The sequence below is a fragment of the Lepidothrix coronata genome, unplaced genomic scaffold, assembly GCF_001604755.1.
Source record: "Lepidothrix coronata isolate B3197 unplaced genomic scaffold, Lepidothrix_coronata-1.0 Scaffold24, whole genome shotgun sequence".
Classification (NCBI taxonomy): domain Eukaryota; kingdom Metazoa; phylum Chordata; class Aves; order Passeriformes; family Pipridae; genus Lepidothrix; species Lepidothrix coronata.
Genome location: NW_016690204.1, coordinates 2,249,370 through 2,275,799, shown reverse-complemented (window position 1 = coordinate 2,275,799; position 26,430 = coordinate 2,249,370). Strand labels below are relative to the sequence as shown.

General features: G+C 58.8%; 1 protein-coding gene across 4 annotated transcripts; it reads right to left on the bottom strand.

The window, feature by feature from the left end:
* SRL (sarcalumenin) lies at positions 1-25,620 on the bottom strand. 4 transcript variants are annotated; one of them, XM_017809051.1, is made up of 8 exons: positions 23,406-23,410; positions 16,828-17,386; positions 15,107-15,205; positions 14,050-14,145; positions 10,512-10,547; positions 5,751-5,867; positions 4,851-5,084; positions 2,882-3,693 (listed from the first exon to the last, which is right to left on the bottom strand). In XM_017809051.1, exons 2-8 carry the CDS (start codon positions 17,378-17,380, stop codon positions 2,882-2,884), a joined length of 1,947 nt encoding a protein of 648 aa, XP_017664540.1. In that variant the 5' UTR covers positions 17,381-17,386; positions 23,406-23,410. The 4 variants fall into 4 exon arrangements, with proteins under 4 accessions (XP_017664542.1, XP_017664543.1, XP_017664540.1 ...); XM_017809053.1 differs by lacking the exons at positions 16,828-17,386; positions 23,406-23,410 and adding an exon at positions 25,514-25,591 and having other exon boundaries at positions 1-3,693; XM_017809054.1 differs by lacking the exons at positions 10,512-10,547; positions 16,828-17,386; positions 23,406-23,410 and adding an exon at positions 25,514-25,620 and having other exon boundaries at positions 2,693-3,693.
* Between the last annotated feature and the right edge of the window lie 810 nt (positions 25,621-26,430).

Genomic DNA, 26,430 nt, shown 5'->3' with positions numbered 1-26,430 from the left:
TGTGTTTGGAAAATACCAGGTTTTATTAGACAGGCTGATGTTCAAGCTGACAGTTTTATCCCAATGCACACGATCATGGGCATCTACACAGGCCTGTGTTCCAGCTCCCTCCCTCCCACAGTGCTCTTGGGTGAGACACTCACCACCCCAGTGCTGTGGGTGCTTGGGGTTTCTTCGCAGAATGAAAAGGCCTCCTTGCTCCCCATTTTCACTCCCACATTCCCAGAGATCTCCTAAGAAAGCTCAGCAAGAGCTGGGCTGGGAACTGCAATCCTCTTGGGACTGACAGCCACTTGGAGCCACGGGAGAGGAAGCATCGCAGTGGTGTCATCTCCCCGAGCCAGCACGGAGCAGAGTCATCGTGCGTGGCGGGGAGCAGGGAACAGACCACCACTGCTGAAGCCACTGATTCAGAAAGAGAACCCAAGCACACCGTATCAGAGGGGGAAAAAGGTTTTTGCTGTCACAGAGGAGCCACATCCAAGACATGGGCACAGGGCTTTGCACAGGGCATGCAGGTGCCGAAGGGCAGAGGAAGGGAGAAGAGGCGATGAGGGCTGGAAAATAAAGCAAGAGAAAAGGAAACCAGAGAAAGGATGGGGAGAACAACGGGAGCAGCCTGAGAACAGAGCAACGGTGCCTTCAGGGGCAATCCTCCCTGTGGGGTGGGGGGCCTTTCCCTGGCTACCCCACGGGCTTTAGGGGGACAGGGCAACAAGGACAGAGATGGTGCGATACAAACCTCGCAAATAGAAATGTTTGATGGCCTTTGCTCAATGTGACAGTGACACACAGTGCAACAGCAGGAACAGTGGCAGCATTAGCCTGTTTCTGTCAGTGTTTCAATTCCATTACCTCTTGAGAAAACCATGCAGACCAGCCGAGTGGAGGAGAGTGAGCAGTGAGACGGAGAGGGACACCGATGAGCAACGGGACCATGTACAAGAAAGAAGGAACGGCAGTGGAGGGGCAGCAGCGCTTGGGCAGGTTTGAAACATCACTTTGAGCTCATGCACTGACTCACGAGCACATCATTTCTCTCCAGGCTGCTCTGGCTGCTGCTCTCTCTGACATTCTGCTCGCCTTCCCTTGCACCTCCAGTCCCTCTGCACTGCAGGCAAAATCCCTCTGCCTGAGCCGTGTCCCTTCCTGTGCTTGGACGTAGATCTGGATCTTGGCTTTATTAGTTCAAATGTAAAGTCCTACCTCAAAGCAGAGGTCAGGAGTGTGGAAGTCCCTGGGGCAGCATCCCCCCAAACTCACCTGGACTCAAGGGAACCTTTTCTTCGCAGCACATGGGGAATGTGGAGCTCCCACAGTTCTCCTGCCTTAGCTCACATCCCACTGCACACATGGAGATGTGGGGTGCTGCCCTTCACACCCTTCCCATCACAACACAGCCTTCCATTCCCAGCTTTCTCTTTCCCTCTTTCATTCCTTTTGCCTTTTTCTTGCCTCAGCCAGCACCTCCATGTCCTCTTGTTTCTTATCAAAGGTAAGTCCTTCTGCTCCAGAGGTTTCACCATGGACGTTTGGCAGGAGGAAGGACAAAGGATGTTCAGCAGGTCCAGGGTGGCTTGAAGGTGCCAGTCTCCATCCAGGACAAAAAAATCTACCTCCTGGTTGGTTTGGGCTCGGGTCAGCAGCCAGCTGTGCTGTCCATGAGGGCCAGGTTTCAAGGTCAGCTGTCCATGGGGAGCCTCACCCTGCTCGGGTGCTTCCAAAGCAATACTCCTTCAGGACTGAGCAGCGATGCTCAGAAATGAGCCAACAAATGGCTAAAATGGGAGGAGTTTGGAAAACAAGCCCCAGAAACCTGCCTGGACTGTCCTGGGGAGGGCAGAGCAGCAAGTGGGCAAAAGGGATGTGACCTTTTTCACTTCACAGCTAGTGACCCCCTGTTCCTGCCTCCCTCTGTGGAGCACAAAAACATGGGGGTCTGACTGAGAAATCATCAGCATGGACTTGAACAAGGTCAAACTGCCAAATCCTCACCCTCAGAGCCCTACTGGTCTGCAGGTAGGACTTGCCAGCGTGGATTTTGAGTTAATGACACTCACAGGCACAAAGTGCCCTCTCCTGTGCTGACACAGGGGAATAAAACCCTGCTCACAGCTCCTTGTGGGACCATCTGCTCCTCCTCCAGCACAGCTCAGCAAGTGCTGGCTGCTCCTTTCCAACCCACTTCCTCCTCTGACATGGACTTCCAAATCCCATCATGGTTACTTGTCTGGAGCTAAAAACACCCCTGCAAACGCCCCTCCTTAAGGTGAACACCCAGGTGAAGGCTGCAGAGGATCAACTCAGCTGTTAAGTGGAAGGAGAACTCACCAGGTGACCTAGAAGTCTTGGAAAGAAAAACAAGATCAATATTTGCCGAGATTTGTAGCGTGTTTGTGCGAGAAAACCACAGCTGGGTCCTGGCCTCTCTTTCCTTGAGCAGCACTTTGTCCTGGGGCTCCTGGTGGTGCCTGGGTTAGTGTGTCACTGCTCTCCCCTGTGCTCTCATGCCGTGCCCTCGTGCTCGCTCCCTCGTGTCTTCAGGGATGCAGAGGTTAAAATTCCTCTTCACGCACTCTTGGCATCAGTGGAAAAGCAGCTGCTGTTCTAGCTCCCCGTGCATTGCTCATACTTACAGCTTAAACATTGCCTTCTACTCGAAAGAACAAAGGTAAAATGTCAGGAATTCACAGTTTTTATTCTCTTTCTTATGCCCACCCATCTTCCCCTGCCATCGAGGTCAACGACTCAAAGTCCTCATCGTACGGCAGCCTTTGCCAGCGCGGCACTCAAAGGGTTAACAAACCATGGCTTTTTGGACAGATAAGACATAAGCTCATTCACCAGTAGGAACATGTGGACAGTTGGGTTATGGATCACCTTAGGGTTTCCTGTAGCGATTCTTTGGGGTTTCACCACAGCCAGTGACGTCGCAGGACAGGACGTTGGGCTTCTTCCCCAAGCCGATGCTTCCCAAGAGATCGGGAAGTTCGCGGGTGATGGCCTTCTCAATCTTCTCCAGGAAACACCCTCCCATGTAGGAACACTGCTGAGACAGCAGCTTAAAACTGGTGATGGGGTTGATGCCAAAGAAGTCCTTGTAAGCCTCACGGTTGGGGAGGTCAAATTTGCTGACATTGGTCTTTGCCAGAATGGACTTAAAGATAAAGTACCTGTCAGGATCTTCCACAATGTCCCTGAACACCAGTTCTCCATCGCTAAAGAAGGTCATTTTGTCCTTGTAGGTCTGTAGGTAGCGATCGACCAGGAGGGCGTGGATGCGCACCCGGATGGCGTGCTGGCGGATGAAGGCGATCTTGTTTTCCATCCTGTTCTCAATCACCTGGTTGAGATCCTCCAGGAGCGATATCTCTTCCTTGAGGAACAGGTCTCTGTGGGTTTCCGGGTGGTAGTCGTGGGGCCAGAAGGAGCTAACGTACACCCTGGGTGGCTCTGTGACGTTGATGAGAGGAGCCAGGCTCCAGAATAAGGCGCCGTAGACTCTCATCAGCTCCTGGGTGGCCAGGCTGTCGGCTTTGTTCAAGATGATTCGGATCTGAGACTCGCGGCCCTTCAGCTGGCGAAACAGCATCTCCAGCTCCAAGCCCACGTCCAGCTTCGTGGGGTCAAAGACAACGAAGATGAGATCGGCTCTGTCAATGAACCACTGGCACACGTCGTTGAACGGGTAACCTTTAGGAGAGGAAAGAGAGAAATCCAGCAGTAGTGGCCGGCACAGGGTGAGTCCCTTCATCAAGAGATAAACCTTGAGCCTGTCGTGCCTTGTGCCTCATTCAGGTTGGATGGGGTGTGAGGCACAGCGGACTTCCCCTGCAGCCTAGAAACTGTTTCTCATGTGTTAAAACACTTCAGAGATGTAAAAATCCATCTCTGGATGTCTGAGGCTGTGACTACCTGTCTCCCTCAGCTTCCCCTTGAAATCTTTCTCCCTACTGTAGGCCACAGGTTCCTGCTGCTCCTGTGAGCAGATATTGAATCACAGGATCACAGAATCCTTAAGACTGGAAAAGCTCTCTGACATCATCAAGTCCAGCGCTGCCAAGGCCACCACTAAACCATGTCCCCAAGTGCCACATTCACATAGCTTTTAAATCTCTCCAAGGGTGGTAACTATGCCACCACCCTGGGCAGCCTGTGCCAGTGCCTGACCACCCCTTCAGCGAAGAAATTTTCCCAAATAGCCAACCTAAACCTCCCCTGGCACAACTTGAGGCCATTGTCCTGTCCCTTGTTCCCTGGGAGCAGAGCCTGATCCCCACCTGGCTCCCCCCTCCTGTCAGAGGGCTGCGGAGCAAGAAGGTCCCCCCTGAGCCTCCTTTTCTCCAGGCTGAGCCCCCCCAGCTCCACCAGCTGCTCCTCATCAGACTTGCGCTCCAGACCCTTCCCCAGCTCTGTTCCCTTCTCTGGACACGCTCATCAGCCACATCATTGCAGATATCCAGGTCAAGGAGCACTGCTGATCTGTCCTGGCACCCCAGGTGCTCTGGGAACAGACTGGTGCTTGTCTGGGCTCCTCTGGAGCACCAGCCATTGGCCAAGCCTGGCTCCAAGGGTGACAAACAGGGCATTAACCGGTCAGCTGAGGTGGACAATCAGCAGCCCAAGGAGTTCTGAGGAAATAACAGCAGAAATGTCTGCTCTGTGTATGTTCCCCAGGTCTGAACTGCTGCTGCCACAGCCATGGGCGTACAAATGTCACCATCCCCTCCAGTGCAAGACCCCTTTTGTGGCCCAGGGCTCTTCCCCATTGTGCTTCAGCCACCTTTGTCACCTCAGATCATTATGGCATCTTTTCTGGGGTCCCCCAGATGAACCCAGTGAACCCCCACCTCGTTCTTGCTGCTTGCGGTTTTCGATGATGCCCGGGGTGTCTACAAAGGTGACTCGCTCCAGCAGTTTGTGGGGCACCTCGATCCCTATCAGCTTCTCCAAAAAGTTCTGCCCAAACTTCTCCAGGGGCGAGAAGGATCGGGCGCTGTCAGCAGCCATCACGATGCCCTCGATGGTCTTCAGCTTGGGGCCGTGCATGATGACAGTGAACTCGGAGGTGGTGGGTTCTGCCCCTGTGCAACAATGAGAGGAGCAGCAAGAGGTGTGAAATCCATGCCAAGGTTATGGACTCAGCAGGGCTGGCCTGAGACTGGGAGCATCACAAGCATCAGGAGCATTGTGTGCTTTCCAAGAGACGGGGCAGGGCAAGTAGCAGGACTGTGAAATTCCTGCCCAAACTTCTTGGGAAAATGCCAGTGAGGCTTTTCTGTTTTCTGTGGGGGCTGGTTGCTCTGGAAATGGCCTGACTGCATAAGGTGCCCCGGGGAACCACCTCCCAGGAGCCTCGTTACCTCAGTGCTGAGGTGGCCATGGGCATCTGCTCTCGGCTGTGAGAGGACATCTGTGGGAGCAGGGAGGAGGGGAATGACTTTTCTCCTGGGAGGGTGAATTATCTGGCTCCATGTGAGGAGGGATGGTGGGAAGAAAAAGGCAAGTTGCCTTTGTGATGTGACTGCTGCTGTAGGGGTTGGAAGCCTCATCCCTGAGGATGTTGTGGGAGAGACACCTTCCTCCACCCTGGGGAGTGGGACAGGCCCTGGGCTGTGATGGGGAACCTCTCTCTGTGATGGCACCGCAGCCAGATCCCAACCTCCCTGCTGTAACAAGGGGGATCAAAGGCACGTGGCTGGGAACTGTTGACCACAGGGTGTGGAAATGCAGAGCAGTGACTGTGGTACCTGTGTACAGCTGGTAGGGAGTGTTGTCCAGCCCCAGGAGGTAGTTTATCATGGAGGATTTGCCGACACTCCACGGTCCCAGGAATAGCACCATAGGCTTGGAAGTGATCTCCCCATCTGCGGAGAGGGGAAATAACAAGAGGAAGTGAAGGAACAATAGCCGCCGCCGCCGTGCCATTAACTCCCGGCTGTAACGAGCATCCCATCCGAGCAGCGCGGTGGTGCTGCCGCGGCAACAGCCGGCCCTCGGGGGCCACCAGCCATTCGCCAGCCAAGGCACTGCCCAGCGCCGGCCCCGGGACGTCCCCGTGCTCTGCGGCAGAGCCCACCTCGCTGCCTGGCGTTCCCCGAGGTTTGGCCCTTCTACTACGGAGGACTGGAAGGTCTTTTAAACCTCGTCTCGGTTCAGTCCTGGTTTAGCCGGGTGAGTCTGGGGCTGGCTGCGGGGCGGGGGTGTTGTTCGAAGGCAGCCGCCGCAAAGCACGGGACGTGCCGAGGAGGAGGCCATGCCTGAGCCAGGAGAGCACCTCGTGCAGAGGGAGCTGCTGTGGTTTCAGGAGCTTCGGGGCTGGGTAAGCGCGGTGCAAGCCTGGTGTCAGCTGCCTGCAAGCCTTTCTTCCGCATCCTCACAGGGATCTGCCCCCGGGCCGTGGCTCCCAACCCTCTGGCCAAACAGGGGTCACACTGGGTGTGAGCCGGGTGTGAGGCTCCAGCTGGGTGTGGGGAGGGCAGGCCGGGCAACCAGCTCCACTTTGGGCTTGGGGGAAAGACAGGAGGAGAGTGAATTATAGCCCCTATCCCAGACTCTTCAAGTTCAGCAGTTTTCCCCAGGAGGCTGGTGGTGTGCCCACAAAGACCTGTCCTCATGCCATGCCATGTGTCCAGGAGCACGGAGGTCCCTGGACACACACAGCCAGTGCACCCCCAGGAGCAATCCCTGCTCAAATGGGACTCTTGCAATCAGCCTGTGACCACAGTGCCCAGCCCCCCCAGCCCCCGGGACACCGAGCAGGCAGTCAGCAGAGCCAGAGGAGGCCCTGGGCCGTGCCAGCCCCCGAGCTGTGCCCGGGATAGCCAGGAGACTGATGGACGGCTCAGGTCCAAATCAGGCCAGGAATGGAAGTAAAAACTGGGTGAGTGAGTTCCCATTGGTGGGAACCAACCCCATCCTACACTCAGGATGGGGGAGGGTCCATCCCATTGCTGCCAGCAGGACTCCAGCCAGACGATGGGCTGGATGACACCAGAGGGGCTGGGAGCTGCTGTCTCAACCAGAGCTGAGCCTTCCACCGTGACCCAAGGCAAGGAGATGCCCTTGAGCTGTGCTGCCCTCGGCACCTTCTCTTCATCCCTATGCCTAAGGCAGAGCTATTTTCCCTGAGGTAGCTGAGAGCCCCTGCTCCTCCATGGCTGCTGCCCACACAGGAGCCAGCAGCTTTCCATAAAGCCAAGGATCCATCTTCAACGTGGGGGAAGCCACAAAGTCCCCATGGTGCTGAACTCCTGCCCCGAAGGCACTGGAGGGCACTGCATGGCAGCTCCACACTGAACCCATCTGACCATGGGCACAGGAGCTGAGCAGAGTGTTCCAGTCTCCTCCTGCCCTCCTGCCCATTGCAGACCCACCATGTCACCACCAGGCAAGGGAATGGGCTGGGGACATCTCTCCACAGGGCACTGCTGCATCCATGCAGCTCAGCCCTCCACCCCAAAGCAGGGCAGCACCTCCAAAGCAGGGGGTGGACGGCCTTTTCTGCTGCCCGCTCCCTGCCTGCAAGCCACGGGGATCCAACCTTGTCATCTCACACAGGACCAAACCAAATGTTGAAACCTCAGACTTTCATTATTAATCATTCCTTTGCCTCTCTGTCGCTGCTGCTCTGCTTGCTTGCCAGCTGTAATCAGGTTTCAGATGGTTGTTAGTATTATTATTATTCCCCTGTGATGTTGTGCCAGAGGTTTGGGGTGGGTCCCCGTGTGCTCTTTCATAACACGTCCCTGGCCAGGTGTGGCTGTGTGAACGTGGGCACACGTGAGCTCCGGCTCCGCTGCACGTCCACCCCTCTGCCAAGGGGCAGCCCCTCTGCCAGGTCACCCTCAGCTTGTGGAGCCCACCTCTACCCCCGTGGGCCGTGTGGGCAGTGCCAGGCACTGGGTCCTTGCAGCTCTGCAGGGAGCGCAGCAGCTCCTAGGACATGGGGCCATGTGTGGATTCTCCTGCTGCTGCCCAGAGTCTGCGAGAGCAGGGAGCATCTCTCACCCGGGAGGGTGTCGGCCTGGCATCTGTCCCTGCTATGTCCTCGTGCCGTGTCTGTCAGCAGCAATTTGGGTCACCTTGACGGTCCGGACAGAGGAAAAGAGCCAGAGCTCGCCGGAGGCTGTGCTGGGACGGCAGCAGCTCCAGCACAGCGGCTCTCTCCAGCCACCCTGTGGCTGCTCGCTCCCAGCTCAAGCTCAGACGAGCCTCCAGCTCATCCCCCCACAGAGCCTGTGTCTGCTTGGGCTGCTCAGCTCTGGGGGTTGCAGAAAATTGCAATTCTAATTTGCATGCCCAAGTAGCTTTTCTTTCCTAGAGCAGTGGCTTTCTGGGAGGTTTTTTCCTGTGGCAATGCCAGACTGCCCTTTGTTAGGAGCGTTGCTGCTCTGGGGCAGGAGAGTAGATGGCTTAGAGCCCCTTCCAGTGACTAAAGGGGCTCCAAGAGAGCTGGAGGGGGATTTTGGACAAGGGCCTGGAGTGACAGGACAAGGGGGAATGGCTTCCCACTGACAGGGGCAAGGTTAGATGGGACATTGGGAAGGAATTCTTGTCTGTGAGGGTGGGGAGGCCCTGGCACAGGTTGCCCAGAGCATCTGTGGCTGCCCCATCCCTGGAAGTGTTGGCCAAGGCCAGGTTGGATGCGGCTTGGAGCAACCTGGTCTAGTGGAAGGTGTCCCTGCCCATGGCAGGGGGTGGAATGAGATATCTTTAAGATCCCTTCTAACCTAAGCCATTCCATGGTTCTATGATTAACACTGGGCCAGATGTTCCCTCTGCTTGTCCTCAAGCCCAGCAGAAGGGCCTGGTGCCAGCTCACCCCCCATGTGCAAGTCTGTCCTGAGGATTCTGGGCAAAGCAGAGGACCTGGCAAAACCTCCTTCCTCTCCTGGTTGAGACTGAGCCACAGACACAAAGGTCTTCTCTGTTCTCAAACCACCCAGGAAGGCTGAAACACCTGGAGAGAGTCTCTCAGCATCACCCACGCTGCCACCCCATCCTTGAACCACATACACCAGCAGCCACCCTGCCCATGGCACAGATCCAGCAGCCCTTGGAGGGCTGGCCAGCTCACTCCCAAAGCTTCAAAATCCCTGAGTATCCTCAAGACACGTGTGCCCACAGATGGAGGGATGAGCCAATGTGGCTGCAGATGGCCTGTGCCTCCTCCACACTGTGGCCCCCCCGTGCCCACACCCACCCAGGCAACCTGCAAGTGCCCGAACCAGAGATGCAGATAAGGCAGCTATTGGAATATCCTATAAATACCTACAGCCCTCTCTGCTGCTGGCACACTGGCACAACAGGGAGCCAGAGGCTCTCCAGGCCCTGGCAGAGCTCTGCCAGAGCTCTATCCGTGTCCAAAGGAGCCCAGTTCAGCAGGGTCTGGCAGTGTGGCTGTAGGGCAGGACAGGAAAGACAGAAGATGGGATTCCCCTGCTTGTATCTCAGCAGGGACATTGTCCCCGTGGTGCAGCACGGGGACCCGAGGAAGGGCTGGGTGTTGGTTGGCATTTCTTGGACAGTCTCCCATCTCCTGCTTCTCCAGCACACCCAGAGCAGGATAGGCAGGGAGAGGAGCCAGCTCAGGGGGGCTGAGGCCGCCGGGCAGGGGCCAGCCCGAGTTACTGGGACAGCTGCAGCTTAAACTGCAGCCAGGAGGGATCAAGGGTGGACACTCACAAAAGTTTTTGCGTGCAGGAAGATGAAGGGTGGGAAGAGGTCCCCACTGTAGTGTGGGCTACTGGCTGGGCTCCTCCAGTTATGCAATGGATGAGAGATCAACCTATAAGTCCAACACATAGAATCATGGAATTGTTTAGATTGGAAAAGGCCTCTAGGATTATCAAGTCCAACTACTACCCCAGCACTGCCAAGGCCACCACTAAACCATGTCCCCAAGTTCCACATGGCTTTTAAATCCCTCCAAGGATGGGGACTCCACCTCTGCCCTGGGCAGCGCCTGACCACCCTTCCAGTGAAGAAATTTTCCCAAATATCCAATCTAAACCTTGCCTGGCACAGCTTGAGGCCATTTCTTCTTGTTCTGTCTCTTGTTCCCTGGGAGCAGAGCCCGATCCCCCCCTGCTCTCCCATCTTGTCAGGGAGTTGCAGAGCCAGAAGGTCCCCCCTGAGCCTCCTTTTCTCCAGGCTGAGCCCCCCCAGCTCCCTCAGCCATTCCCATAGGACCACCACAAACTGCCATGGCCAGAGGAATATACAGAGGAATATACCCAAGAGGGAAATGGCCTGGGTTAGGTGGGAATTTCGGGAAGGAGGGGGCTGTTGGGACGTGGAGTCAGGCTGGGACAAGTGCAACAACACAGGTACCAGGCTCTGGAAGGGCTGGGAACACTGGCCCCAGTGAGTGCCACGGCATGGCGGGTGCTGGGTCTGCTCGGTGCCAGGGAAGTGTGGCTGTGCTGAGACAGCTGCCTGGGGAAGCCAGAGGCAGCGGGAGCTGAGGCAGCGCCGGCAGCATGCAGGGAGCAGGCAGCGATACCAACCTGTGGCCGAGGAGCCCAGGGTGCGTCCGGGGTAAGCTGTTAGCAGGGGACACGGGGAGAGAGAAAAGGAAATGTGAGTCCAAGGAGGGAGGCAGCAGCCTGGGTCTGGCCCAGGACAAGGAGGGAGCTGACGGCCACATTCCCAGCAGGAGAGATGGAGTTACAGCCTGTGAGCGACCTGCAGCTCCCAGAATAAGCGCTGAACTCATCTTCCTGCACGACGGGGATGTGGCTTGGGGTGTCCTGCACCCCAACCCTGTGCTGCTCAGAGGGTTATTGCCTTCCCCAGAGGTGTTCATTGAGCACACGGAGCCCAGCCAGCCAGGGCTAGGACAGCCACCAACCTGGCAAATGTCCCGGGGTCATCTGTACCCCACCCCCCTGGCTGGTGATGGCAACCGGGAGGTCATTCCTTACAGGGGGACACTTGCTAATTAGCACATATCAGTAATTAGGTCCACCAGCATGCACCACAACCTGGCATGACCTCACAGCAAGCTTCCCTTTGCCGGACTGGGAGATTCCCTGACCCTCAGCTAGGGACAGTCCCTCCAAGCACACAGTTGGACCCAGCTGGAGCGTGCCTGCATCCACGTGGGATGACTGAGCGGAGAGGCGGGAGGGTGGCAGGCAGGGAGAAGGAGATGGCATCTGCCAGGCTTAAGCAGAGGGTGTGTGGGAGCTCTCTGGGATGCACCCTGACAATTCAGAATTGATGGTGACAGTCACAACTCCCCCAGGACAGGTGACACTCAATTCCATGGGTGTTTTCACATGTTGTGGGGAGCAGAGGGGCTCCTTGGATTACACTGCTGTGAACAGAGCCGATGGGAAGGGAGACAAAATGGAAGGCTGCTGTGTAATGGAGGGGCGAGGGTGCCTGCGATGGCACCCCTCTATATTGGCTTACAGCTCCAAAGGTCACACATATTCCGTGACAGTCCTGCCTTGCTGCTCTCCCAGCTGTCCCACTCTTCCCAGCCAGCTGAGCCAGCAGCTCTGCAACCTCCAGCCTCCCCCTTCTTATGGGTGGGCACAGGGGTGGGGGCATCTCCCTCCCTGCAGGGACACCAGTGACGGAATGAACCCGCTCGGGACAGGGGCACCATGCAGAGGAAGGGCTGAGAGGGCTCCCAGGGCGTCCTCACCCTCCCTGCAAGGTCAAGAGGGCTCCCTGGGCCAACCCTGTAACTAATGTGCAGGTTTCTCTAATTACACTGCTAATGAGGGACTGGGACAAGCTGGATCTGTGGGTATGAAAGGCAAACTGCTGAGCTGGAGGTTTCCAGGATGGGGTTGTGGGTGCCAGGGTATGGCTGGGCTGTCAGAGATCCTTCAAGGAGTTTGGTGGCCACTGAAATATTTTGGAGGTGAGGTTGTCTCACAGCTGAGCCAAGGACTGCAGGCAAGGCAGCATCCCTGTGCCCTGCCCTGGGGCAGCGCTGGGGCAGCATCTGCACCATAATGGTGCCGTGAAGGGCACAGGGGTGTGTGCTGGGGGCTGACCCGAGAACTGTCAGCCCAAGGGGTGGCTCTTCCTCATGGTGAGGTGGAACAGACCACGGAGCATTGAGGTGAGGCTGTGAGGCACACCAGGACCTGCTGTCTGAGGTGAGTCCTGCTCGAGAGCTGGGTTTGAGAGGGGCTGGGAAAACACAAGGGTTAGTGGTTGTTTCCTCGGGAGCTGAGAGGGAGAAAGGCAGCGGGAACCCGAGAAACAACTGCTTCCTCCCCAAAAGGGAGCAGAGAGGTGGCTGCTTGGGCATGGGATGTATGAAGGGCAGGGTTGGATGCCCTGAGGGCTGGAACTGAGGCTGGGGGCTGTGTCCTCTGGCTGTGAACAGCAAAGTGAGGGTTAGAGCCCACCAACTGCCCGTGTAACCCCAGTTGTCCTCCTAAACTGTGTCCCAGGTTGAGTTGACAGCAAATGCCACCAACAGGGACCAGAGCACCTTGGAGAGGAGTCTGGGATGTTGCTGGACCAGTGAGCTCCAGGATGGAGACAGGAGCAGGCTGTGGGGGTGCATGCTGGGATGCCAGCCCTGTGTTCCTGGTGCTCCTTTCCCAGGCATGTGGCAGTGTTGTGCTGGCTGTGCCAGGGGACAATCCAGCAGCTGTGGGGTGACAGTCAGGCTGCAGCAGGACGTGTTGCTGTGACCCTCAGTTACTCTCCCACATGGCAAGTGAGTCGTGGTCCCCAGCCACTGGCACCAGCATGGAGCAAGGCAGGTGAGGGTACAGCTCATGTTCTATGAGACCCACTCCTTCCAGAGTCCCGTGGCTGGGTGGTGGGTGATGTCCAGCATGCTCTGTGTCTTGAGGGGACAGGATCTGGGCTGGTGGTGAGGACTGTACAGCCCTGTCCCTGCCCCATGGGCTCCCTGTGCTCCCCACTGGCTCCGTGCTGGAGATGGGCTGGCTGGGGAGGGAGGTGTTCAAGCCTGTTTATGGAATGTCTGACTCAGGTTTAGGAGCTGCAGCGAGGATGCTTGGAAAACAGGGGTTCTGCCCTACAGGGATGTATCCCAGGGGTTTGTCCAGCTGAATGTAGGACCTCTGTGCTGGTGGAGCAAGTCCAGCTGTAAAAGGCAGATCTGTGGGGAGGGTGTACCCTGGTCCTGCCTCACCAGGACAGAGGGCGTGGCTTCAGGTGGTTGGGCCTGGAAAGCTGGGGATGCAGGCAGAGCTGCAGGACATGGAGGACAGCTTGAGGACCTTGGCAGGGGGTGGATGTGGGCATGAAGCCCTGGGTCACCAGCAGCAGGGACTCCAGCATCCCCTGCATGATAAGAGGACATCTGGCCTTGGCTCAGGACAGGGGCTGGGTACGGGTTCATAGGAGAGCTACCCCAGTGAACAGGGACCTCAGACGTAGGATTGAGCCCTCTGTGCTTGGAAAGTGAGGCAGCTTGTAGTCACAAGAGCTTTTTATACCTTGTGAGCCTCTTGGGGCAGGGTTTCCTCTTCTGGAGGGACACGTGTGTGGCTGAGCTCAGCCCACACCATGCCAGGGGCCACAGGGACCTGCTCACCCATCCAACGTGCCTGAGATTGCCGAGGGGTGGAAACTCCAACGCTCAGGATGAGTGAAGGCTGTGGAGCTTGAGGAACACCGTGCCCACATGGCTGCATCCTGTACCCATCAGGAAGGATGCCAGCTCCAGCCACCCCCAGAAGGCTCATCCCCAGCCTTGAGAGATCCTGAGCTTCCTTGCCAGGGCTGTTTCATTGGGCCGTGATCTCTGCTTGGCAGGGGGACAGGGCATTGATGTTGAGCAGGTGGGGGACCCAGGGCAGGCAGGGCTCAATGCTCAGCCCACACAGATGGCCCTGACAGCAGATGGGCTAAGGCAGATGCAGGAAACCCCGCCACTGGGTTCACTGGGGCATGGCCTCTAAGCCCAGCATGTGCATGGGCTTCTTGGGAAGCTGCAAAGGAAGACACACTATCCGAGGCTTTCCATGATCTGCTCTCTGCGCTGTTATCTGCATCCCAGGGACCTGGTGGTGCTGGAGACCCCAGTGCCCGTGGCATTACCTGTGATCTCGTGCTGCCTCAGCTCGTTGTATCTGTAGGAGTGCTCCAGGGGCTTGATGGAGGAGTGGTAGATCTTCCTCAGCCGCTGCAGTACTCCTGGGGGTAAAACATGGGCAGGTGAAAGGCAAACCCCACGGCCCAGGGGGAGTCCCTCCCTGGGGCATTCCCTGCAGGAGGGACATTCCTTGCAGGTCCTGAGGGTGGCTCAACTGTGGATCAAGAGACTTGGCTCACAGCTGAAATCTTGGCCAAACTGATCCCATTCACACATTTTGCCCAGAGAAGCTGTGGCTGCCCCATGCCTGGAAGTGTTCAAGGTCAGGATGGATAGGCCTTGGAGCAACCTGGGCTAGTGAAAGGTATCCCTGCCCACGGCAAGGGTTTGGAATGGGATGCTCTTCAAGGTCTCTCCCAATCCAAATCATTTTAAGATTCTACAGTTTTGATGCCTGCTCATGTTTCCTGCTGGGCACTGTCCCCATCTGCTGCCAGCAGCTGATGGAAGGAACATCCCTTCTAAGTGCTGTTTAGCACTCAACACCCACGATCCCAAAAACCCCTCCACCAATGTGCCAGGGCTCCCTGGCATGGCCCTTAAACTGCTCACTGGAAAAAAAGGAGGACCTTTTTCTACAGTATCTCTTATCACTGTCTTACCAGCCCAGACCACTCACGGGGCCTGCAGAAGAAATCCTTAGAGTAGCAAAACCCCAAAAATAATTGGAATAAAAATCCCAGCCCTTTGTTATGAGCTGCCCCAGGTTTCTCTGGGCAGAGATGTGTCTGATTCGCCAACTGCATCTTCCAGCCTCTCTACCCTCCTAATTCTTGCACACCCATGGGACTGTCTTTAAAATACCCAAAATATGCTAACCCCAGAGCAGCCAAAGGGCAGTTATTGAAGATGTGGCATTACTGGACCTGGAAGAAGGAAGGTTAAAATCAAAACACTCTAGGGAAGGAAAATCCCCTCCATGCTCTTAGTGCAGGGTGGTGAGGAGCCTGTCCTGCAGGGATGGTGTGGGCTGAAGGAGCAGGGTGTGCATGGCTCCCTCACCTGAGACATCATCGGCAGGTTTTTCCTCGTTCAGCTTGAGGGTGTTCTCCAAGTGGGACCGGTCACGCTTGGTGGGCTCGCTGGCATCTTCAACCTCTTCTGGAGGAGAAAAGCGAGAGACCTGTTACTGCTGGAGGGGAGAACGCACACAGCAGCTCACGCAAGTGACCGCTGGGGAGAGGGCGTGGGGAGCACACACCCCCTGAGCTGGTGGCGTGGGGATGCACACACACCCCCCGAGCCCGCGGGCGCGCCGTGCACCGCAGCAGCCGCTGTCACCCTGGGCATGCCGCGTGCCTTCCCTGCTGCACAGGCTCCTGGAGGCTGCCAGGGCTGTGCCTGCTGGGGGAAGCATAGTGGGCAACTGCTTGGCTCCGAGGAGGGGCCGGCCGCTCCCGGGGAATGCGAAGGACGTGCCTGGGAGGTACTCCCGGGGTTGGGACGCGGAACGAGCGCGTGGCAGCTGCTGCCCGACGGGGCCCCGGCGCTTCCCCCGGCGGCTGTAGCTCCCCGGGGGCTCAGCCTCGAGTGCAGACTCTACGCTGACATCTCTCTTTGCCCATTCCCCCCCAAAACTATACATTGAGCCGGGATTCACGAGGCTGGGGCTGGCTCTGGCTCCTGGGGGACGGCCCAGCCTGACACGTCCTGGCTGCCTCACCTTTGCCAGCAGGGCCATTCCCTCCCAGTTCTCCCACCTCTGCCTCCATATCACCCTGGAGCCCTCTGCGTGGTGCCCTGTGCCTTGCGGCTCCGTCCCAGATGAGGGAGCATGAAGCAGCTGCCTCCATCCAGGGAAGGCACCTCAGTGTCCCCAAAACTTGGAGACAGAGGTGTCCTCACCATGGAGGTGCTGGCACACCAACAGCCTCCAAGAGCTTTTCAGCAAGGGGAGCTGGGTTGGGCTGTAATGGGGGTTTGGGGACAGGGCTGGGGACACCAGGGCCAAGGGGGGCACCACCAAGCCATGGGACTGTGTTGAGCATCTACAGAGCATTGGGCTGAGGAAGACCTTTTGACTTGCCAAGTGAAGCCACAGAGACCAAACTGGGCTTGCCTTTTGGGAAAAATGGGAGGTTTTTTGAGCTGGCACGTTAGTAGATGAAAGAGAAAAAAAGAGTCAGCTGGGTCCGAAGGTCGCTGCCCAACCTGTGGGCCAAAGTCTACAAGTATTTCTAGGAAATCATGGTGGGGGGTGTCCCTTTTCCTTAGTTAGCCTTTCACTGATTGAGCAGGGCCAGTGCATTGATAACTCATTGGCCTGGATTAGCTCTTCACACCTTCCCTATGAGCCAAGAGCTGGTGGAGAAGAGACCCACCATCCCGGGAGCATCCTGCCCCTGCACCGAGCTGAGGGTCCGGAGGACTCTGCAGGTGGAGAATAAAGAGCCTTTAAGATGTCTGTGGGTGCTGGAAGGGGCCTGGGGCTTAGAAATCTTATCCATGTCCACATCCCTGGGAAGACATCATGGCCTTAAAGTGGAGCGAGGGGAACATCAGCCAGGTTTGGTACTGCTGTGCCGAGCGCCCGCACGACGGGCACCTGCGGGCTCCTGCTGCGCCCTGGCTGCCCACGGCTGTGTTAGGGGCAGGTGGGGAAGCACAAGCGTTAGGACAGGGCCATGCACTAGGCGAGGTTTAATGTGCCAAGCTCAGCTCCACCGGGGTCGATGGTAGGTCACTCTCGCCGCTAGAGCACACCCACAAGAAAAGATTCCAACCTATCTGGCTGTGCTGGGGCTCGGCAGCAGCTGGGGGGGTGATGGGGACCTCTGTTTCTGCCAGTGGGGGATTGTCTGCAGGGGGGTCTTCTGCCACTGCTGGGGGGTCTTCTTTTGCTGGTGGGTCTTCCACTGCTGGTGGTGGATCTGCTGCTGGCGGGTCTTCTTCTTCGTCCTCACAGGGTGGGTGATGGCAGCTGGCAGGGCCATTCCTGGCTTCTCCCATGCCAGCAGCTGCTGGTTTGCCATGGCTCTCTTTGTGGGAAGTGCTGGCTGCTTCCTTGTCACCCTCTTCACTTTCATTCTCTGACCTCTCACCATCTTCCTCAGATTCTTTCTCCTCCTTAGGATCTCCCTCCTCCTCAGACTCTCCCTTGCCTCCATCTTCCTCAGATGCCCTGTGTTGACCTTTGTCAGACTCTCCTTGCTCATCATCTTCCTCTGAGCTCTGCTCATCCCCTTCTTCTCCCCCCTCCAGAGCAGACGCTCCTCTTGGCTCCTCTGTTTCCTCTTCCCCAGGCTGCCCTTGCTCCTCAGAGCCTCCTTTCTCCATGCCAGGCTCCTCATCCTCCCAGGCATGGTTGGCAACTTGTGTGCCAGACCCGTGGATCCCTCTGTGATGCGCTGCCTTGGCATCCTCCCCTGGGCTCTGTCCCTCCTGGCCCTTCTCCTCGGTGGTCTCCTCTGTCCGGCTGTCCCCTGGCCCCAGGCCCCTGTTCAGGCTCCACGCCGGTTCTTCCTCCCCCTCTCCACGTCCCTCCTCAGCGGTGCCGGGCAAGGAGGCGTTGGCAGTGCCACTGTCTTGCTCCTCCTCAGGGCTGCCATCAGCCACCTTCTCCTCCAGCCGGGGCTCTGTGGCTGGCAGGGGGCTTTCGGCAGCACCGTGGTCCGTGCCGGGGGCGCGCGGCTCTAAACGATGAGAACAGCTCGGTCAGTCTCACCCGCGCCGGCACGCGGCTACTGGGGCACCCACCGCCCCCTGCCAGCACGGGGGGCCCTGAGGGAGGAGTTGTGGCTGTTACCAAGAGGTTTAAACTCATCCCCAAACCTTTTCTAGACCCAGCTCAATTTTCTGTCCCCGTCGCAAGAAGTTGGGCCCAAAGATGTGTTTGTGGGGCGCAAAGCCGAGCTGGCAGGGAGCTCTGTGGCTGCTGGCTGGGGCTGCCACCCACCACAAAGCACTGCGGGAAGGTGGCAAAGCAGCCCTAAAAAAACACAGGGGAAAGGAGTAAAAATAACAGTTCTGACAGGGGCTGTGGGCACTTGGCAGGTTAAAAGGGTCCTTCCCCAGCCCTGACTCGGGAGAGCATCACACCAGCCATGGTGAGTGGCAGGGTGAGAGGGAGGAGGAGGAGGAAGGAGCTTCCTGGCTCAAGGGGCTTCCCAGCACGGGGTCCTGCCTTTCCACAGGCAGGGACTGACCCCGGCTGCAGGGCTTGGGAGCTATTTATTGTGAGTGTCCCTTCACTAGGAAAGCATCTGCCTCGCCGTGCCGCTGGCGGGGACACAATGAGTTTGTTCTGTGGCCCGGGAGAATCCATCCGTATTTTCCATAGGCTCCAACTGCAATTTAACATTAGTCAACGGGTGCCAAAAATAAAAGATCATGGCTATACTGTCTCCATTACAAACAGTTGCTGCTAGTCTAAATAATCCCCCCAAACGCCCAGTGCCAGGGGAGCATTTCAGAGGAAAGTAATTCCTTTGTACACCAGCTGGCAAGCAGATGCCAAGCAAGAAAAAATACCGTCTCCACCCAGGCTGCGGGAGGAGAGCGGGCAGTGCTGGGCACAGGCAGCCCTCTGCTCCAGCTCCCACGCCGTGTCCGTGCAGGAGCCGTGGGACAGTGTCCAGTGGAGCATCAGCAGGACCTCAGCAAAGCTGGGGCACGGTGGCTGAGTACGGGAGGCTCAGGGCTGGGAGCAGCACAGTGCCAGCCCCAGAGCACTCAGCCCAGTTTGCCCTGGCTGGGATGCTGGGTGGGTGGTTGTATCCCCATTGTGCCCGTGGGGCTGTTATCTGGGATCGGGTCGCACTGGGAGGCTCGTGCCATGCCAGCAGCGGGCACTGGGAAGGACAGGCTGCCCCCAGCCTGCCCGCATTCCCAGCGGCTCTCGGCTCCTCACTGTGCCCAGACCGGATGCGTGGGTCACCCTGTCCCTGCCCTCACTGACCTCCCTGTCCTTTGCTGGCACACGGCTTGCAGGTGCATCTGGGCTACCAGTTCAGCTCCCAGATGGAAGGAAGATGGGTGGTGGGCAGCTCCCACCCTCCTCCCTCCTCCCTCCTGCCCTTGTCTTTCAGGCAGCACCTTCCCCTGGGACCCTGCAGGTGCTGCTTGAAGGGGAACATCTTAGGTTTGACCTGCAAAACCCTGGGTGGCTGAGGGCCAACATGCCCCTGCCTGGCCCTGATGGTCTGGGAACCAGCCTGGGTCACTGGAGGGTCCTCTAATCTGATGGGAATGGGGATATTGTAAGCTTGGGCCCAAAATAGCTGCCGACCTGGAGGGCTGGAAGAGGAGTGATGGTCAAAGTGGAGAAGGGGGGCAGGACCAGGCAGAGGAGACCCTGCATGTCCTGAGGGCTTTGTCTGGAGTCTGTGTGTCTCCTCTGACCCAGAGGGACCATCACCCACCATGGCCAGGTGCAACTGCAAACCGAGTGCCCACCACCAGCCATCCCTTGCAGGGAAAGGGAAATATCCCCCAGGCGCTCCGATGGGGATGTTCCTGCCAGTGTGCTGGTCATGGGCTTTTTGTCCTGTGACCTTGAATGTCTTACACAAAGTCCCTGTCCCCTCTGCACCTCCTGTTTCCCCTACATGGTCTCCCAGTCCCTGGTGGGGTGAGTTGTGCTGACCTGCAGATGGCCGGGCAACGAGCGTGAAATGGGCCGAAGGTTACGGGCTTAACACCCTCCGTGCACCCGCCGGGGGCTAAAAATAGGGCAGCAGCAACTGTACGTGGGGATCAGGAGGAGCAGTGGTGAAGCCCCAGCCCCCTCGGCCGCTGGCCCCGGCCCCTCACCCTGCTGTCAGCCAAGGGTGACGTCCACCCCTGGGGGCCCCCGTGGGCTCCGGGAGGGGACAGCCACGGTGTAAAGTGACACCGGGGCTCCCTGTGTTCACACCTTGCATTGTGCCAAGCAGATGGGTGGCTTGGGAGAGGAGCCCTCGCCCTGCTCCCCTCAGGGACCTGACCTCCCAGAGGATCCTTGTCCTGCACTGCCCCTGCCACCCCCAATCTTGTCCTGGGGGGCTGTCAGCTGCCTGGGGACCCTTTTCCCGGCAGTGACAGCAGGGATGGAGAGCTCACAATGGGACTCTGTGTGCCACAGGGTGCCACAGCTTGTTTGCACCCAGGAAAAGCCCATGAGGGAAGGATAGGGATGGCTGCTGGAGGCTGAACATCACGGAGTCCCCTCCATCCCTGCACGGGCACGTACAGAACGGCACAGACCTGGTGCCGAAACGGATCCTCCAGGAGGACAGTGAGGAGGGACTGATGGGCACAGGTGGCCCTGGAGGGACACTCTCCCCCTCCAGCAGAAATCAGAGCCTCGAGCGTGGGGCCGGTGATGGCAGGGAATGGCTTTTCACACGCCCCCTTCCCCTGCCTGGATCCCAGCCCCTGCAGCCCTGGGGTATTATCCACTGGCTCCTGCTAGTCCTGTACTCCCCACATCCTCCCTGTGGGATCCTGGGGGGACCTTGCACTGTCCATCCCTGCCTTTGTTCTGAAAAAGCTCTTTGAAACCTCGTGGAGAATGACTGGGCACAAAGTCTGGGACTTCCTGGGATTTTCCACCTGGACCTGCTGCAGATCCCCCCCCTTTTCCACAAGACCCCATTTCATGATGATGTCCTTGCCCACGGGGCTCTGTGAGGTCCCCATGGCTTCCACTTGGGATTGAACCCCTGGTGCTCCTCTGGCTTGTGGCCCAGCACCAGTTTGGAGCCAGCCAGGCCAACACCTTCAGAGGGAAGTGTCCCACAAGGGCTCAGGCAGCCCAGAGGACACAAGACCCTTGTGCACCCCAAAACCCAGGATGCCCAGACACATCATCACATCCCAGAGGCTTCATGATCCCAAAACACCAGCATAAGGCAAATATATTCCAGTTTTTTCAACGCAGAGAGAGGTCTAGGAAACAGCTTTGTCAGACTAATTGGCCTCATCTGTGCAGGAGATTTTAAGTTTAGTCGAAAAAAGTTATAAGTTGATTTGATTTCCATAAAGAGTTGGATAGAACCGCATGATATTTTGATTAGAAAATGGTAAAAAAACCTTGCCAGGATCTACCAAAGGGATTAAAACCAGGCTTGAAGCTTTCTAAATATAGAGATGAAAATGAGGAATCAATGCTGCGGGGTGTTTATTCCAGTCTCCCCACCCTAAAGATTTGGAAGGAACCCTGAACCCCTGACTTGCAGAAGACAGGAAGATGAGGGAGGTGGGAGATGAAGCACCCGCTGCTTCCTGGCCGAGGAGATCTGGGTCTGTCGGTGAGAAGACAGCCCGGAAGCATCAGGTGTTTTGGCACAGGCAGATGTCACGCTGTACATCGAGGAACACCAACCCTTGCAGGGTCTGCAGCCCAGGGAAATGCTGAGGGACCTGAGGGACATGCTGTGGCACAGCTGGGGATGGAGGAGGGACTTCCAAGGTGTCACACTGGGCCTGTCCCCTGGCCTCCAACCACAGGAGGCTTCACCAACCCATCCCAGGAGTGTCCCCTGAGGAACACGCTCCATGCACTCAGGGCAAGCCTTCCTCAGTGAAGGAAGGCTCCCCATCCCTCTTTGGGTCATCCCAAGCATTCTTGGTCACCTGGGCAGCCCTTGGACTTGCCAAACTGGACTCTAATGCACGATGACCTGTTTTCCCAAAGGATCCTCAAAGCCATGGGAATATCTGGGCAGACACTGCCTGGTGGAGCCAAGCAGGGATACTCAGCCCTGGGGGTCTCACCCGGCAGCAAGGGGGACTCCAGCACAGGGACAGGGTCACACAGCTCTGAGCCCTGTCCCATGGCATGCCCCATGTGTGGGGAGGGCTGACCCATGTGCCTGGCTGGCACCAGGGCTGTGCTGGCACTGCCAACGCCCCATCCTGGCTCGGGGTGCCCGCCCAGAGCCTCCCCGGCCCCTCCGGCAGCCCCCACTGGCACACGGGCTCACGGCTTCCTCCAGCTATCACTTACAGGGGAAATGTCCCCGTGGGCTGAAAATAGCCCAGCAGAGCCCTGCTATTCCTGCAGAGCCCAGGGAACAGGCAATTCCATGAATGATCTGGTCACCCCGACCTGCTGCCGAGCTGAGGTTTTGACACCCCGGGTCGGTGAGTGGGACATGGTGGGAATGTGGAAAGAGTGTTTTCCCTGGGCACAGCACAGCCCTCCCAGACCAGTGCCACCTCACAGAGACCTGCTGGTGTCCCTGTGCCATCAAGGCCATGCACAGGTGAGCCTTCTTGCTCAACTGAGGCAAAGGTGGCTGATGGAGAGGGTGTCCCAGCACAGCCAACCTGCCCAACATCTGCTTTGGTTTGTTCAACCAAACAGCTTGGGAGTGAGATGGGGCACCCACAGGGACCAGGGTCTCCTCCAGGTGTGGCACCAGGGGTGTGACAGGGATGCAGGCGGCACAAGCACCCAAAATCCATGGGTGCCTAATGCACCCCAAGCCCCTTGTCTCACTGCAGCCACCCAACGCCAGTGGTGTCCATGGCTGTGCCAGCGCTGGGGAGTGGAGTGAGTCCAGGGGGGTGTCACTGGGACACGGCTGTCCCCACCTCTGGGGACGCTGGTTATCATGGGCAGCATTGGCCTGGGATGGTCAGGGGGGGGGTTCTCCATGGGTACTGTGCCTGGGTCCCACAGTCCCACTCCCGAGATGTTCTGTCCTGGGAGGTGGGGCCCACCGTGAAGTGACACATTCCAGATGGTGGAGGACACCCCAAGGTGACACATTCCATGAGATGGCATATACCCCAAGGTGACATGTCCTGGGTGATAGGGAACAGCCCAAGATGCCATGAGGATGTGGTGATGGAGCTCATCCCGAGGTGACCCGGCTGATGAGGCTGAGGCAGGATGAGGACCAGGCTGATGAGGCTGAGGCGGGATGAGGACCCCCAGGGTGATGGCCCATGCTTGCTGTCTGTGCAGCCCCACAGTGCCTTGCAGGAGGACACCTTCATGCCACGGCTTTCCCCAATCCCCCTCCCAGCTTGAAGGTGGTGATGGCATTGCCATCCCACTCAAATCTGTGCTGGCTGTGGGGCCAAAGGCTCCCCAGGGCAAAGCTGCCAAGCGTGGTGTCTGGGCACTGCCCTGCCAGCATCCATGTGGCCCATTCCCAGTGGCCACAGGGGTCACCCGGCCTGGGATGGCCGAGCTCTGCCCGAGGTGTGAGTGCAGGAGGAGGAGACCTTCCTGCAGGCAGGAGTGGATGGAGCAGTGGGTGAGTGCCCTCAGCACGAGCCACCTGCAGTGGGTGCTCGTCCCTGCTGGGGCTTCTGGCCATACTGGGGAGCTTTGCCAGCCCTGGCCACATGGGCCAAGGGTCATTTTGACTGGGACTGTAGGAGCGCAGGCACAGGGCAGTTCCCACACCTGGCCTCTGGGAATGGTGACAGGGTCCAAGTGGCCCCAGGCATCACTAAATCCCGAGGACCACGCCTTGCCATGACACCTCAATGAAGGCCTTGGTTCCCCATTGGACTCCCCCACCCTTCTCTTCACCAAACAGGGGATGAATGGAAAGACATGGCTTAGAAACAGAAGAAACATCCCCCACAAGCCACTTCCTGCACCCCAAAGGACCTGGGTCCAAGAGCCTGGCTTGGCGCCAAAGGAAAAACAAAACTCATCCTGCAGATCCCACCAGTCCCTGTGGAGCAGAACCATGGGCAGGTGCCACTGCTTACAGCTTTTTTCCAAACCTACAGGATCAGAATAAATGATGGGACCTCACAATAAGCAGGAGATGCCAAGTGTGGGGACTTGGGGGGCTTCAGCCACCCCTTGGGGACCCCAGGGGCCTCCTTTGAGAGGGCCATGCCAGCCTCCATGCCAGCCTCAGCACAACCAAGACCTGGGCTGGTGGTCACCCACCATGGTGACAGCCCCCAGATGTCCCACAGGGCCACCAGCCCAGCCAGAGGTGCCACCTGCCACCAGCTATGCCCACAGAGGTCCTTTCCAACCCCCACCCACAGGCCTGACCGGTGGCCCCATGGAGGTCACCCCAGCACTGTCGGGGTGTGTCACTGGCCCCCAAGCCCATTCATTCCCAAGAATGGCCCAAGATGCCCTTAAAAGGCCAGAACTCGGCGGGGCGGGGGGTGCCGGGTGCTGGAAGGCGGCAGCTGCGGGTGCTCGAGCGCGGGGCTGCGGCGGCGCGGGGCGGGGGGGGCGGCCGGGGGGGCTGCAGGGAGCGCAGTGTCCCCTTACACGGCTGTTTCCATACATAGCCGCCCCCCTCTCCCGGCTGCGCGGCCGCCGGAGCCCGGCCAGGCAGAGAACCAGCCCAAATTAACTCAAGGGCAAGCAAGGGTACCGGCGATGCCGCCCCACCACGCGGCCCCAGGGACACCCGGCCGCGGATCGGGGTGCTGAGCGGGGATGGGACAGCCCGGGGAAGGGGGGCCGGGGTCATCAGAGATCCCCAGAGCCCTGAAAGCCCCCCCCCAAGTCCTCACAGTCCAAAATCAAGCCACCATGGCACCCACAGGTGACACTGCCCCCAGGGCATGGTAGCAGCAGCACAGCCCGTGCGCCCACCTTGACTCCATAGGAGGGACCCCAGTCTGCACCCCCCGCCATCCCCTCCTGTCCCTGGCCCCCCAGCACGTTTTGGGGTGACTCTGCAGCCCTGGCAGAGCTGCCAGGGAGCCCAACCGGCTGTACCCCTGCCGCCCTGCCCTGCTCCCAGCACTTGGGGACAGGCTGAGCTCACCGGGCACCCCAGAGCCTCATCTGCACCCTCAGCCCCACAGGCACCCACAGTTCTACCTGGACCTGCAGCCCCACAGGTACCTGCAACCCTGCAGGGCACCCACAGACCTGCACAGGCACCTGCAGCCCTGTGGGGACCCCACAGCCTCCTTGGGGACCCCCAGCTCCATGGGCACCTGCAGCCTCATAGACCCACAGCTCCATGGGATCAAACATCCCTATGGGGACCCACAGCCCTGTGAGGACCTCATAGCCCTGCAGGAACTCACAGTCCCATTGGGACCCACAGCCCCATGGGATCCCCACAGACACCAACAGCCCCATGGGGACCCTACAGCCCCACAGGCACCCACAGCCCTGCAGGGACCCTCAGCCCCATGGAGTCCCCACAGCCCCATGAGGACCCCACAACCCCATGAGTTCCCCAAAGCCCCATGGGGTGCCCACAGCTCCAAGGGCAGCCACAGCCCCACGGGGACCCCATAACTGCATGGGCACCCACAGCTCCATGGGGACCCCATAACCCCACGGGCACCCAGAGCCCCACAGGTCCCCACAGCCCCGTGGGGTCTCCGCAGTCCCACGGGGTCTCCGCAGCCCCAAGGGCACCTGCAGCCCTGTGGGGACCCCATAGCCCTGCCAGCTCCCACAGCCCCAGGGGCACCCCCAGCCCCCGGGGGTGCCCCCAGCCCCCAGCAGCCCCCCAGGCCGGTGTGTGGCTGTACCTGCGGTGCTGAGGAGCAGGAGCGAGGCCACGCAGCAGCAGAGCAGGTTGAGACCCTTCATGGTGGCTGCCAGGAGCTCCCTGACGCTCGCTGCCTCTATTTATACGGCGTCGGCGCGGGGCAGGGCAGGCAGGGCAGGCAGGGCAGGCAGCTGCCCGCACAGATGCTGCCGCTGCCGTTCTTCCGCTCCCAGGGGCCCTCCCTGGGAATGGGGACAGGGACGGGGATGGGGCACAGGGGCAGGACTGCAGCGCTGGGAATGGCTCATGTCGGGGATGCGATGGCACAGGACACCTCCTGGCGTGGGGTCCCTGGGGTGGCACTGCCCATGTGGGGTCACTGTCCCTGTCACAGTGTCCTGCTGGCGTGGTGTAGCGGAGCTCCTTGGGCTGCCTCAGCTCCCGCAGCCCCTTTTGGGCTGGAGCAGGATTTATGGAAGGGAAGTGCTGAGCAGCACAGCACTGCAGTGTCCCCGAAGGGGGGTGTCCCCAAGCACCTCGTCCTGGGCTGATTTGATGTCCCCTCAAGCCACCACAGGTCACAACTCCAGGTGATGCCACACACCCCATAGGCAAGGCATGTCCCTTCCACCCTGACAGTGCCCCCACTGTCACTGGCACTGTGCTGGCAGCGTGGCATGGTGGGCAGTGTCCCCTCCCCACAGCCAGAGGCACAGGGTCACCCTCGCTTGTAGGGAAAAGCCACCCAGTGTGTCCCCAAAGTCTGGCTGTAGCAGAGGGGCCACTGGGCTCCATCACTGCAGGAGCCACGTCTGGGGGGCTGTGACCCAGCTTTTCCTCGGGGAAGAGGCCGAGTGTGGGAGCAGAGGGAGCCCCTGACCCTGAGATGGGGGTGGGAGGGAGGGGGTGATGGTAGGGAGCAGGTAAGACCTAGCCCTTAGCTGGACACCATGGATG